Source organism: Mus pahari, chromosome 1 (genome assembly GCF_900095145.1).
Source record: "Mus pahari chromosome 1, PAHARI_EIJ_v1.1, whole genome shotgun sequence".
NCBI classification, from domain to species: Eukaryota; Metazoa; Chordata; class Mammalia; order Rodentia; family Muridae; genus Mus; species Mus pahari.
Genome location: NC_034590.1, coordinates 110,681,569 through 110,695,334, shown reverse-complemented (window position 1 = coordinate 110,695,334; position 13,766 = coordinate 110,681,569). Strand labels below are relative to the sequence as shown.

Below are 13,766 nucleotides of genomic sequence, written 5' to 3'. Positions count from 1 at the left end.
CTGGGGACATGGAGCTTGAACACTCAAGAGAAATATAGCATTTCTATTATTAAAAAGCTGGCATCTGCCGGGCGTGGTGGCGCACGCCTTTGATCCCAGCATTGGGGAGGCAGAGGCAGGCGGATTTCTGAGTTCGAGGCCAGCCTGGTCTACAAAGTGAGTTCCAGGACAGCCAGGACTATACAGAGAAACCCTGTCTGGAAAAAAAAGAAAAAAGAAAAAAGAAAAAAAGGCCATGAATTTGAAAGAGAGCTAGAAGGGATACATGGGAGAATTTTGAGGAAGGAAGGGGAAGGGGGAAATGATATAATTATATTATAATTTCAAAAATGAAAAAGGACTGGAGAGATGGCTCAGTGGTTGAGAGTGCTTTTCGTTCTTGCAGAGGACCCTGGTTCCATTCCCAGGACCCACATGGCAGCTCACAACTGTCTGCACCTATAGTTCCAGGGAATTTAATGCCCTCCATGGGTACCAGACATGCATGTACTGCACATACATACATGCATGCATACATACATTCATACATGGCAAAACACTCAAACATACTATAACATAAATAAATCTAAAAATTTTAAAACAACACCAGAAAAAGTAAAAAGCAAAACAAAACAACAACAAAAAGTGCCATTTGTACCAGGTGAGGTGGTGGCGCCTTCAGTCCCAGCACGGGGAAGACAGGGGAAGGTGGTGAGGTCCATGGAAATCACCCTAGCCTAAATGGCAAGTTCCAGGTCAATCAATCAGGGCTACATAGTGAAACCCTGCCCCAAACCAAAACCGAAACCAAAACAACATTAAAACCACACTCCTACTTATGTGGTGAACATGATGTGATAACCACTGTACTAGGAAACCTCTCACAATGCCATTTGTATGCTAAACAATAATTTAAATAGAAATATGACCACCGAAGTGAAAATCAGAAAACACTGTTAAAAAATTAAAGAAATCTTAATAAATGGAGAAACATCCCATGTTCATGGATGGGAACACACAACATTGTTAAGATGCCAATTCTCCCTAAACTGATAATAGCTTGATAGGTTGGACTCAATGCCAATCAAATGTCAGCAACACACTTACTTAATTAATTAGAGACAGGGTCTCAAAAAGAAAACAAAATAAAATAAAGTCAGTCATGGGTCTAGATGCACAAGATTATGCTACCTTGAAAACACAGAAATCTTCAATAGTAGGCTTAGTCCTCTCACTAGCAGATTAAAAAATAACCAGAAAAGAAAAATGGGTATATGGCTAGATGCCTCCAAATCAAATATGTCTGTTTATCAAAAGATGTTGACACACATTAGCTAACAAATTACCAACTGGAGGAAGGTTTGCTTTTAGCTTTTTTGTTTTTGTTTGTTTTGAGAAATGGTTTCTCTCAACATGGTTTTCTTAAAATAAGCTCATGAAGCAAGAAACAAAGGTGGTTGTGGACCACAGGATCTCCTGGATAGGGTAAGTTTCTCAAAAAGACAAGTGTTGGGGATGCAAGACAGATCAGCGTTGCTGGGGATTAGGGTGGGGTGGCTTTGGACACAAGGGGCTCTGAAAGTCGCCTAGGAGACATGGAACTGTTCTATGTCCCACTCTGATGGTAACAGAACTGTACCGTCCATTTATTTACTGTATAAAAAGGCAGGAAAAGGTCAGAAAAAGCAAGCACAGCTCTGATTGTTTCTCAGCCTCTCGCTCTGGGCCTCAGTCTTTTCATCAGAGAGCAATAGAGAAACCTGACAGAGACGTCTGCCTCTGCCCCTGAGCAGGAAGGAAAGGTTCCTGCAGCAGTGGGGCAGCGTCAAGCAGGATGGATCAAAGTCCAGGAGCCAGGCTGGATGCCCCACGTAGTTCCTCACCGAGGAGGACAAAGTTCCACTTCAGAGAACGGTGGCACACTGTAAAGGAAGAGGTCATTGCTGACCCTTCTGTGCCTCCATGCCCTGTCCTTGGGCACTGAGTGGCGGTGGTCACAAGATCATGGCCCATTGACCCAGGTGGGTGGGTGGTCAGAACCTTAATCGCCTAAGATAGCAGGGTTGAGGAGCCATGGGGATTCCTGGTGGCTTTTTTGGTCCATTCTACAGATAAGGAGGTAAAGTTCTGAGGATAGCAGCCTGCCTCGCTTCTGGAGTAAGGGTCCTGGGTAGGGTGGGGAGACCCCTTGGGAGTGCTGGCTGCTCAGGGACTCCTCTTTCGACTTCTCTGTCTTTCCTCACCACTATCTTATAAGCTCAGTTTATGGCCAAGAACCCAGCTAGCTCCCAGTCCCAGGAAAGCCATTAAAGCATAGTTCTTGAATTCTCAGCAAATTAGAGGTGACCAGGAGAAGGGCCACTCAAGCTGGCAGCTGGTCAAAGGGCACGGGCTATGTCTAGACTCAGCCTTGCCATCCAGGCTCCTGTAGCTCTCAATAAAGAGTGTCTTTGTTCCATCATGTTCCTCCCAGTGCAGTTCCTTGTTTTGGGGCCAAGATGACAACTTCCTTCCATGGTCTTTTCCGAGCTGCCCAGTGACACAGGTGATGTCTCAGGGCCCTGGGTGGTGTGGGCCATGGGTACCAACTTACAGAGAAGGGTTGGAGCAGGCCCTGCTATGGCTATGAACTCCCCCAGCCCCGAGGAAGCCGTTTCCCCACTTGGCTGGGTCTAGGACCAGCACAGCACAGTCTTTTGCTCTCTCTTCCCCACTTCTCCCTGAGCCTCAGTTTCTCCACCTGTCCCTGGAAATATGGGGGTTATTTCCTGGTCCTCACCTGCACGTGATACTGTGAGGTCTCGTGCATGATGACGTTGGAGTTGGAGTACTTCTTCCTCTGCTCTGGATGGAGATACAGATGTCATGCACCCCAAAGAGTAAGACCCAGTCTAGAGGGACTTGACCCCCAGGGGCCACAGGGGAGAACAGAGTCGAGATGAGAGGTGCTGCTCTTTGAACCCCTGAAGGCTGGGAAGTTCCTGTGGGAACAGGGGGGATCCCCAGGAGAGCCTCTGGCTTGGCCCCATCACAGGCCCCACTGGGGACCTGAAGCTTTAGAAGACAAGAGACTTATTCAGAATGGGAGGGGCAGCCTCTCACTGAGGATCTGTTTGGGTGAGGGGCAGGAAATTTAGTCTTATCTAATGGAGGCTGCCCACCCTCCTATGGAAGGGGCCCAGGCCGAGGCTTTCCTATCCTACAAGCTACCACAAGAACATGCCTCCTCTCTGGAGCTCTTGCTTTCCAGGGCTCCAACTTCCAGCATCTCTTAACCAGCATCCAGAAGCACAAGTTAAGAGCATAGATGGGGAGGGGCATGGGCAAGCAGAAGTAGCCTGGTCCATTGGAGCAGATACCTGGCAGCTGGGTCCCATCTAACCCCACCTACTTGATCGGATTGCAGGGCTGCACAGTAGAATCAATATTAATGCTCCCTGAATTATTCGTAAAGGCCTCTCCCCTTACAGCAGAGTGGAGAACGTTTAGTAGCCAGCAGCCTTGCAGATAGATATCCAGAGTTCTCAGTGAAGTAGGGTCCAGAGGCCTCCTCTGAGCCCTTAGAACGACCCAGGCTAGCGCTCAGCCCCAGAGCAAGCAGAGATGAGACCACCATGGTCACGTTCACCCTCCTTAAGTCCATACCACCCTTAAACTTCACTCACCAAACAGGTCCTTTGCGCTCATCCTGGGCACACCATCAGACCGGCCCAGACTGCCGCTGCAGCGGGAGAGGCAGGTGAGGGCAGGGCTCATGTCACACCCCTCCCTGGGGACTTGAGGCAGTAGGACAACACTTACTTGGCAGCTCCTGGGCAGCAGCTCATGGATGCTGACTGGCTCATGACGTTCCCAGTGGTAGCCAGTGTCAGGGAGGGCAGACCTAAAGACAGAAGAGCTCAGCTAACCCTTTCTCCTGGCCAGGCTGGGCCTGGGTCTCCTCTCTCGTTTCTTTCTGCCCCAGGTGCTAGAACTCTCAGTGGGCCAGAGTCCTCAGGGGATCTCTAGGAAGCAGAGTCCTCCAGGTCCATGCTGGTGGTGGTGGCAATGGAGACTTATCTGGCCTAGGACCTTTGGTTCTCTGCAAGGGTGCTCCCAGAAGCCGACAGGGAGGCTCTGATGGAAGGGCTGGGTGGGGAATACTCTGAGAGGATGGTTCCTGCAAAAACCCTGAGGCAGTGAAAGACGAGAGACCTAGGAGGGCACAAAGTATAGATGACCCCACTACTCCCCCCTTGCTCCAAGCTTTACGCTAGGGCCCCCTGCATATATGTGTGGATATGCCCACAGAGGCCAGCATATCCTCCATAGCCAGCAGAGACCAGCTCTTATCTCCCTCTTGGGAGACCCTGGAGAGAGTAGGTATAGGGCAGAAGTTTTGGGGGTGACTGCCCCCCCCCGTAAAAACCCAGGTGACCATATTCAAACAAGGCCTCTTCAGGAGTAGAATTCCCAGCTCTGACTTCCTCTGGTTACATTTTGGGGAAATTGAGGCACAGCCATGAATGTGAGCAAACTTTCCTTATAGGCTCGACCTGAGCCCTTCTCTGGATACAATAGAATCTGGTGGGCTAGGCCAGCCTGACAGTAAATGAGGGATGTAGAGAGACCTTCAGTGACAGGCTGCCGTTATGCCACTGGAATGACAGATCAATAACATTTCTGTCTGTCCTTCTGAAGTTCCATGGCCAGCTCTTCCCAAGGACCCACATATAGTCTACTTTTGTCTGATATTACTAACACGGCCACTATCCTTCCTAGCTTCAGCACTTGAGTCTGCTAGGGTCGGGCCTTCAGCCAGGATACTGGTGTGAGGGCTCAGGAGTAGGCCTGTAGCACTCTAGTATTTTCTGGTTTGACCAGGTCTTGAGGGGTGGGCTACCAGGAGGCGAGGACCGTAGACCTTAGCTATTACCTTGACCAGCTTTCTGGCCGCACCCCTGCCCCCAGCCGAGGTTCTAGCCTGTGAGAAGAGGCTGGGGCAGATTTCTAGGTCCACCTATCCATGGAGAATGTCCGGAATGCTCATGACCTCAGTAGGTGAGCCCCGGTGTTTGCTTAATGGGATTCCTGGCTAGCTCAGCCAAGGGCACCAGGCACATGGGGCCAGAAATACACACACTGGGACAAAACAAACTGCTAGAGACCCAGGCCTGAAGGCACACAGACTCTGAACAGGCTTGGACACGCAGCCCTGCCCTTGGGGAAATCTAGGCCAGGACCTTAGGACTAGGTAGGAGGGGTAAGGCTGGGGCTACCTCTACCCTGCCAAAGGTTCCCTCCCTGGAGGCTTCTAGAGCTGAAGTGGGGTAGGGAGGCAGGAAATCCAAATAATCTATTGGTGGCAAAGATGTAACACCCAGGCCCAGAAGGCCTGGGGGCTCAGGCTGGTTTTACTGTAGTCACTTTCCGGGTTGAAGGGAGGCCCAGCGTGTTAGAGCATTTGGTAGATTCAGCAGTGGAACGGGAGGAGGCTCCGGCAGGGCAAGGAGGGCGGAGGAACTGGCTCCAAGTTCAAATTCCAGCTCTCCACGCTGAGTGACCTTGGGGAGGGGTCAGCTTAGTCACCTGGGCTCTTGGCTGTCCTTGTGGGAGCTGGGTGTGGTCTTGGAATGGGAAGGGGGAGTCCCTTAGGACCTGGCTGGGTCCTAATCTGGGGACAAAGTTCAGGAATCATCAGGTGGGAGCAACAGAGGCTGAGATGAACCAGAAAGCTGTTGGTGGGAAGGGATGGGTGCATCTGAAGAGACCCAGGCAGGCTGGGAGGGAGCGATGGGCAAAGCAGCCCTGGATAGTAGACAGCTCCAAGAGAGGTCCATGCACAAAGTAGGACCACTGAGAGTCTAGAGTGGGAGAGGCCCCAGAAGTGCCCTGTCTCCTCAACAGCCAAGGAGGGCTGCACAGGGGACACAGCAGAGGTGGGCTGTGGACATGTTTTGCCCTTTCCTGCCTCCAGCGATAGTTTTATGTAGTCCCAGGACCTTGGGCAGCCAAGCTATGGATGTTCATAGCCCCTCCCACCAGCTGATCCCCAACCCCCACATCTATTCCCATCTCCCACCCTCATCCCCTGAGAGGCCACACTTAATTTTGACCTGAAGACTGACTGACTGACTCAGCCTGATGTTTCCCAGGTTCTGGGTTTCTTTTGGGCTCAAACAGCCAGGAAAAGGCCAACCTTCAGGCATTGGGTGGTATGCCAGGTCAGATCCTGAAGGAGGCCCTCCCTTCCTCACCACCTCTCTTGTCAACTGCCAGGTTCCCCTCATCTGCCCCAGGGCTGGGAGGGGGCCGGGACCAGGGCGAATGAGTCACACACCGCTGGCTTAAAAATATCACGAACCACTGGCCGCCGCCCGCTGGACCGACCGGGCTTCAGCCGAGCGGTTCTTGTGCTAAAAGCCCAAAGAAGGGTCAGGCCCAGCCTCTCCCCCAAGTTCCTACGTCCCACGCCACACCCGCAGCCCCACTAACCAAGGCTTTGCTGTCCCGAGTCCAGCGATCCGGGCCATCCCAAACCTCACTCTCAGGTGCTCTCAGCTCCCCGTTCTGGCTTGCCTTCTAAACCAAGCGCCCGGACCCAGAGTCCCGAGCGAGAGCTCCACATCCCACAGCCATTCTGGGAAACTGAGGCTCAGATTGGCAAATTTCCTGGCTGAAGTACTCACCTGCGCCCCGTCCCTCAGCGCCTGTGCTTGCTTAGGCCCCTCGGTCTGCTTGTCCGCCGGCTGTCTGTCAGAGCCTCTGTGGAGCTCCCTCTCCCGGGACAGGCGGGACCTCTGCTGGGCCGGATAGGCCGGGGCGGGGCTGCGCGAGGAGGAACCTGAGCGACAGGTTACGGAGTCACCCGGGAGTGGGCACGAGGGAGCCTGAAGGAAGGGGGCGGGCCTGGGGCACCATTCCCCCCACCACACCAACTGTGGTTCCGCCTCCCTCGCCTGCCTCTGACTGCCCTCCCAGCGGTCCCCAAAGCACCTGGGGCCCCTTTGCAGCTGGCCCTGGAGAGCAGGGTGCGGCCCCAGCTGCTCTAACTGGCCAAGCTGCAGTAGCAGATGGGAACATGGGCCTGCCTGCAGGGGCAGTACTGGATGAAGCCTATGAGGGCTGCAGCCTTGGGGAAGTCTCAATCAAGCCGCCATCAGGTACCCTCCACCCACAAGTAGCACCGGGACAGAACTCTTTAGTGGTTTAGTCCTGGGGCATTGGGTCCAAGGCTTTTTGAGTTTGGGAGCTTTCAGCTCCTGGTGGGGGCCCCTCTCTCCTTCACATACAGGAGCTCTTAAAGTCCCCATCCACTAGAGCATCTCCTGAGGGATGAGCTATCCCTAGAAGAGGGTACCTGTCTCCACCATTTTGACCACCCCAACCCCAGGCTACCCTGCCCACCTTGCTATTTGACATCTTGGGGCAGGGTTGGGTGAATTTAGAGCAGCCAACTAGCTGGCTAGGAGGAAATAAACAAGAGTTGTGGCCTGCTAGCCAAGGCACTGCCCTTATGTGAATAGGGACCCTAAGGCCCCGGCTATTGTTCCTGGGGTTGGGGCAGAGGAAGTGGGTGCTGCCAGGAAGTCAGGGTCCCAGGCTACCGTCTCAGGAGGGCAGGGCCCTGACACGTTTCTCCTGGGCTCCGAGCAGTTAGCACTTGCTGGGGTACTGAGGGCCGACAGCACTGTCTGGCCTGGCTTGTTGCCCACTTGACACACTTTGGGACACCACAGGTGAGCTGGACAGAGGGGTGGCAGAAGTGGACCCCAAGCCCAGCTCTTGATGAACCCCAGAGAGGCTTCCTGGTTCACAGCCCTTACTGCTGATCTCACAGAACTGGTCCAATCTTGCTCTGCCTGTGACCTCGCCCTGGCCCAGCATGCAGGGCTCAAGTGGTCAGCTGTGTAATGGGAGGAGCAGGCTTATGTGTGCGCCCTGACATTCCTGGGCAGAGCTGGGGATGGGTAAAGGGTGGAAACCATGCAATGCAGCTCAGATGAGGCTCCTTTGTACTGCTGTCGGTCGATCTTCATAACCTTTGCTGTGAGGCAGCCCAAGCTGGTGGTGGGAACTAATGTCCACCCTGGATCACGTGGAATGAGTGCCATTTCCATGTGGCCAGTAAGAACAGGGGAGTGGCTGAGCCCTCTAGACCCACCGGCCTTAGCCCATTCTGCCTACCCAGGTTATACTTGCTCAAGCCACAGGGACATTGTGACAGAGGGAAGTACTCATAGGCTTTCTAGACATTGCTCTTTCCCAAGCCTGCCTGTTGGCTAGGTAGAGCATATGTCTGGGCCATTCTGGTATTCACCTGGTCTCTGGGAGACATGAGTTCAAGGAAATCAGCCAAGGATTCATGTGTATAGAAGGTTCCCTGGTCCCAGAGGTGGCTCTGGACGGCCCAGAAACCTACCACCTTCAACACACTTCTCAGGGCGGCTTCTGGCTGATTACCAGGGTAGAGAGAAGCCAGACAGAGGTTACACAGCAAGTCCTGGATGGGGCTGAGAAGGGGAAGCAGGGGTGGGGGTGGGAGTGGGAGGGGCTCTTCCATACTGGAGCCTGGGGAAGGTAGGTGGTTATAATGAAAACAAAGTCATGACAGCATAATTATTTATTTTTTTTTTAAAAAGAGAAACTAGATATTTGAACATAACATCATGAACAGAAGACACATAACAGAATGAAAGAAATGCTGCTTAAATACTTTTTGAGAAAAAAAAAATGGGCTAGGAGAGGAAAACCAGGAGATGAGATTCACTTGGTATCTACAAAGGCTGCGGTTTGGTGGACTGGGACTCCCAAACTCCTAGAATAAAAGGTGTTCTTTTATTCTGTTTTCTGCTCCCTACAACTTCCCCAACTCCCACCCATGAAAGGGGCTGAGATGGTCATAATACCCAGCTCTCTGTATACTTTTTTTTTTTTTTTTTAAAGACAAGGTCTCACCATGTAACCCTGGGTGACTTGCAAATCACTATGTAGACCAGGCAGGCTGGCTTTGAACTCACAAAGATGTACCCATCTTTGCCTCCTGGGTGCTGGGATTAAAGGTTTGTGTGCCACCGTACCTGGAATAATTTGCTTTTGTTTCCTTCTGGAAACCAAGCAGTTTTCATTCAGAGCTGGCCTGATGGGGAACCAAATCGGAGGGCCACTGGAACACAAGGCCTGCCATTCTGCAGCTCCAGAGATCCCAGCCCTGGACCAAGGTCTGGCAACTAAGTACAACAGGCTCTCAGATCAAGACCCAGGGCCAGTGTAGGAAGCACATAACTCAGTAATCCATGTGTGAGCAAACACAGGGTGGTGACCAGCACAGTTTGCACACTCCTGCTGGAAGCTACAGGGCTGCCCCCGGTCATCGACTTCCTGAAAGGCTTTACCTTCTACTGTCTGGGGATCATGATCATGGTGGTCCTGCTATAGTCAGCACCCCAGCCACAGGACCTGAGTAGACATTTCCGGGATTCACTAGGCTCCTGTCATCTTCAAGCTTCTAAGTTTGTCCCTCCCTGGCTCCGGTATCTGCCCCCCCCCCCCCAAAAAAAAAGATGTATAAACCATCTATGATCAGTAAAAAAGACAGTCTTCTTGTCTGGGCCAAGGAACCTGCAGAGGGCTAAGGAGCACTGCTGTGCAGGTTACCCTGCTCCGTCTACCTGATGAAGTCAGCAATGACCACCACTTGCAGGCCAGCCTCCAGCCCGTGCAGCACCAGGAGAATGGTGCTGAGGACCGAGTCCATCCACAGTACCAAGGTCTGCCAGAGTAGGAAGTGAACAGAAAGGAGGCCACTGACTGCTGTGAATGCCAAGCTGGCAGCCAGTGGCACTTCAGCCTCCGTCAGGTTGCCTTTTGTGCCTGGGGAAGAGAGCAGACATGAAGTGAAGTGGGGGCTGCAGGACAGCTCGCCAACTCTCACCAACTGCCCAGTGCCAGGGTGCTTGCCAAGAATCAACGAATTCTTGGCACTGGTGAACACTGCCCATTGGGGCCACTCCATGTCAGAGAGTAACAACAGGGAAGGCTCAGATTCTGTACTATTAAGGCACAGACAGTTTGGTTTGAAAACTGTGGGCATTTGCCACCTTATTTCTAACTCCAACTGGGATCAAAGGGATTTTGTTTAAAATATCTAAAAATATTTCAGTCTGGGCTAAGGCAGGCTGGTTCTGGAAAATTTCATGAATACTTATGAAAAACAAAACTGCCCACTTTACAAACAAATGGGTCAGTCATGGAAAATGCCAACTTGGAGCTGCCAGTAGCTGACCAGCTGCCAGGAGTGCTGGAGGGTCTGCTGACCCCTGCTGCTGGGGGTGTGTCTGAAGGTCTGCTGACCCTCGTCCTGGGTGTCTGAGGAGGCTGACTCTAGTGGATGGGGGAGGAGGGGTGGGTACTCATGGGCCTGCTGAGTACTAAGTGCTTAGAGAGGTCCAATGCTGACAGCCCCCTACAGGGAGGGTACTCTAAGAGTTGGCCTGACTGTTTATCAATGCAGCACGTTTCCGGGGACCACGGGAGCACTGCCTACTGAGCAAGCTGTGCAAGTTCCAGCACAGTCCATGGCAGCAGACACTGTAGCTCTGTCTAGAATGACCAGAGAGGACACTCTACTCCCAACAGAGGTGGGGAGGTACCAGATCCAATCAAAAGAGAAGAATCAGAGCCTGACAGTGCAATGCTCCTGGATGTGGCACCTCTTTTATGTATGTCTGTGACTGAGTATAGGAAAGAGTATGTAGGGGCAGAGCCAGAGACCTAGACCTGTGCTGGTCACTGCAGCCAGCCATGGCAGGAAGACTTCTGTGGTTTACTTTTGCATTCCTTGTCCATTAGAAGAACCTGCATGTTCTGACCCTAACCCTGATCTAAATGAAAACAATGATTTGTTTTGTGTGTGTGATTTGGGAAAACAAATACAAAGGAGGGGGTGGGAATGTAGTTCAGTTGTTACAACGCTTACCTAGCATGCAGGAGCCCTAGGTTTGATCCTACCAGTGCACAATAACTGGACGTGATCATGCATGCCTCTAATCTCAGTGCTTAGGAGGAAGAAGCAGAAGGATCAGGAGTTCAAGGCCAGCCTTAGCCATAGGAGACTCTGTCTCTAGATAGATAGATAGATAGATAGATAGATAGATAGATAGATAGATAGATAGATAGATAGATAGATAGATAGACAGACAGACAGACAGATAGGCAGGCAGGCAGGCAGGCAGGCAGGCAGGCAGGCAACTGGCTAAGAGTGGCCTCTTAAGGTGGGAACTGATGTGATACCAAGCTGGCTTGGGGAGGCAAGTTCCCCTGTCCTTGCAAGGGACCTGGCAAAAACTCCAGACTTACTCTCTGCCAGACTTTTTCCCTGAGGGCTGAAGCCAATAGGGAAGTGGGAAGTCCAGAGGAGAGTTCTGGAGCTCTAGCTTTAGGCTGGGCTTCCGGTCTGAGTGCAGCTGTGGTATACACATCCTTCCAGACAGGAGGATGTCACCAGTGTCAATTAGTCTTGGAACAAGGCTTCTGAACAAATTGTTAATACTTAATGACAACATAAGGTGATACTGCAAAGCACCCGGTAAAGCCGCCTGAATGACAGTGTCTCCGAGACCCACACTATAAAATGATCAATACTTAAAGGTTCAGAGAGTTTGAAAGAACACCTATGGGACCACAACCATTTTATGGTATCACGGAAAACTCACCTAGGTATAGTTGAGCTACTTCGAGAATTCCCATCAGAAGCAAGAGAACCAGATCCAGGACCAGACAGTTACAAGGGTAGCTGAAAACCTGACCTAGGAACACACACAGCCAGAACTCAGATCAGTTTATTAGGGACACATTTCCTTTGATGGGCCTGGCGCTCATCACTTACTTTTGTATACAATCATCAGGAGTGTAGCTAGGAAGTAAAGGGCATAGTACAGCCCACTGAGGTGAAACAGCATCTGAAGAGGAACTGACGAGAGCTGGTAAGTAATCAAGGATCCTCAAGATCACCAATGGGATACTCCTACCCAGGTGCCATTTTGCCACTCACAGCTGCCAATCAGCAGGCCTGGGAAATTCTGACAGAAGGGCACATACAGGTGGACATGGAACCCAACCACTGGCCCTGCCTACTTGGGGCTTCTACTGCTACCTGGGCTCCTGGAGTGCTCATCTGAGGGCACCTGGTGGTCACAGGAGTGATGCTGGCCCCCTCCCACCCTGGTAGGGCACGGTAAGCACCCCAGTCCTCGGCAGATGCAGGCAGGACAGAGGGAGTTCTTTATTCTGATTCATGTCACAAGTTACAAAGAGGACTCTGGCAACTTTCTCTAGAGAAAATATATCACTTGGCCATTCAAACTAAGGGGGTTTTGCCTCCTGCCATGTTGGTTTGGTTGGTGGCAGGCAAGTGGCCATCCCCTTAATGTGTCAGGCCTGTGGAAGAAACAAGGCTGAGCTGGTGAGTGATAGAGCCAGTATACCATGGAACACCTTCCTCTCTTATAAGTTACTAGTCAGATTTAAGGAAATAATGGGAGTGGGGGGCATGAAAGGCACAAAAAGGCTGAAATCTGACTGTGCCAGGTCTCTGCAATGTAGTGTAGTCCAGCCCTGGGTGTGTGTGGGGGGGGTATGCTTGGTCAAGGCCTTGGGAAGCAGAAGCAGGATACCACCTTGAAGGAGCCTCTCCCTGGAAGACAAAAGATAGCTAGTAAGACACCAACAGCAACAACACGGCAGATGTTAGTTCTCTGACTCCGTGTTTATAAACGGAAGTCACTACGGCTGCAGCTAGGGTCTTGAATTGCCTTTACATCCATTCCTTCTAGTACATTGTTTTCTGCTAGAATTTTACTTAACTTCCCAAAATAACTGTCTGGAGGTGGGGGGAGAGTGCTTTCTGAAGCAGCCATGTAGCTATGCACTCTCAGACCATCTCCTGCTCCACACAGGTGTTATTTCCCTCATCTTGGGAGAGTCAGCTCTAGGGGAGCCTCCCTTGTGTCTCTGGGTCTGAAGTTTTGTGTTTGAAAATCTGCCTGGTCCCTCCCTGGATGGGATGTGACCTGGGTCAGACTGCCTGTCTGGAGGCTCACACCAGCTGCACATTCAGGCTGTGCAGGTCTCTACACGTGCATGCACACCATACAAACCCAGCCTTTGGCGAAAGCCTCCTGTAAAAGAGGCTGACTTCTGAGCAGAGACAGTGCAGCAGCGCCTGAACCCGAGCTCTGCAGTCCGCTGCCTGCCTGGGAGGCCCCTGCGCCCCCTAGAGCTTCAGCAGCGGAGGAAGTGATGCCTTGCTGACTTTCTCTGGGTCACTTAACTTTGAAGGCCAGCCTGAAGCTGCTTACTCTGGAGTTGTGGACTCTTGCATGGGCAAGTCATAAACTGGTAAACACAGGACATTAGTAACAGCCTTTGGACAGCCTCCCAGCAGGCACACGTATGGGAGCAGGAAGCCGGGTGAGTGGCTAGAGTGGCATTATGTTTCCACAGGCTGCTCTAGTAAACCTGATCTGTTCTTTTCCAGGCCCCAGCTAAACTAGGCTACCTAGATACTGCTCAATATTTGGGTTGGTTTTACCTTCATTGGGGTTTTCTTCCTTTTGAATCATTTTTTTTTTTTAAGATTTATTTATTTATAATATGTAAGTACACTGTAGCTGTCTTCAGACACTCCAGAAGAGGGCGTCAGATCTTGTTAATGGATGGTTATGAGCCACCATGTGGTTGCTGGGATTTGAACTCCAGACCTTCGGAAGAGCAGTCGGGTGCTCTTACCCACTGAGCCATCTCACCAG

The 13,766-nt window shown here is 51.6% G+C and overlaps 2 protein-coding genes across 3 annotated transcripts in view; both read right to left on the bottom strand.

The window, feature by feature from the left end:
- Positions 1-6,772, bottom strand: part of Eps8l2 (EPS8 like 2) — a 22,892-nt gene extending 16,120 nt beyond the window's left edge. Inside the window, exons 1-4 of the mRNA XM_021212573.2 lie at positions 6,648-6,772; positions 3,781-3,862; positions 3,645-3,700; positions 2,759-2,823 (exon numbers count right to left, since the gene is read on the bottom strand). Coding sequence (XP_021068232.1) covers positions 2,759-2,823; positions 3,645-3,700; positions 3,781-3,824 — 165 coding nt within the window. The 5' untranslated portion in view covers positions 3,825-3,862; positions 6,648-6,772. The remainder of the gene's footprint in view (positions 1-2,758; positions 2,824-3,644; positions 3,701-3,780; positions 3,863-6,647) is intronic.
- Positions 6,773-9,533: 2,761 nt separating this feature from the next.
- The window catches only part of Tmem80 (transmembrane protein 80), an 8,598-nt gene continuing 4,365 nt past the window's right edge, over positions 9,534-13,766 (bottom strand). Inside the window, exons 2-5 of one of the 2 annotated variants that reach the window (XM_021199259.2) lie at positions 12,633-12,652; positions 11,846-11,939; positions 11,673-11,765; positions 9,534-9,831 (exon numbers count right to left, since the gene is read on the bottom strand). In XM_021199259.2, the coding sequence (XP_021054918.2) occupies positions 9,626-9,831; positions 11,673-11,765; positions 11,846-11,939; positions 12,633-12,652 (413 nt within the window). In that variant the 3' untranslated portion in view covers positions 9,534-9,625. Of the gene's footprint in view, positions 9,832-11,672; positions 11,766-11,845; positions 12,039-12,632; positions 12,653-13,766 lie in introns of both variants that reach the window. The other variant, XM_029531649.1, reaches the window with a different exon arrangement.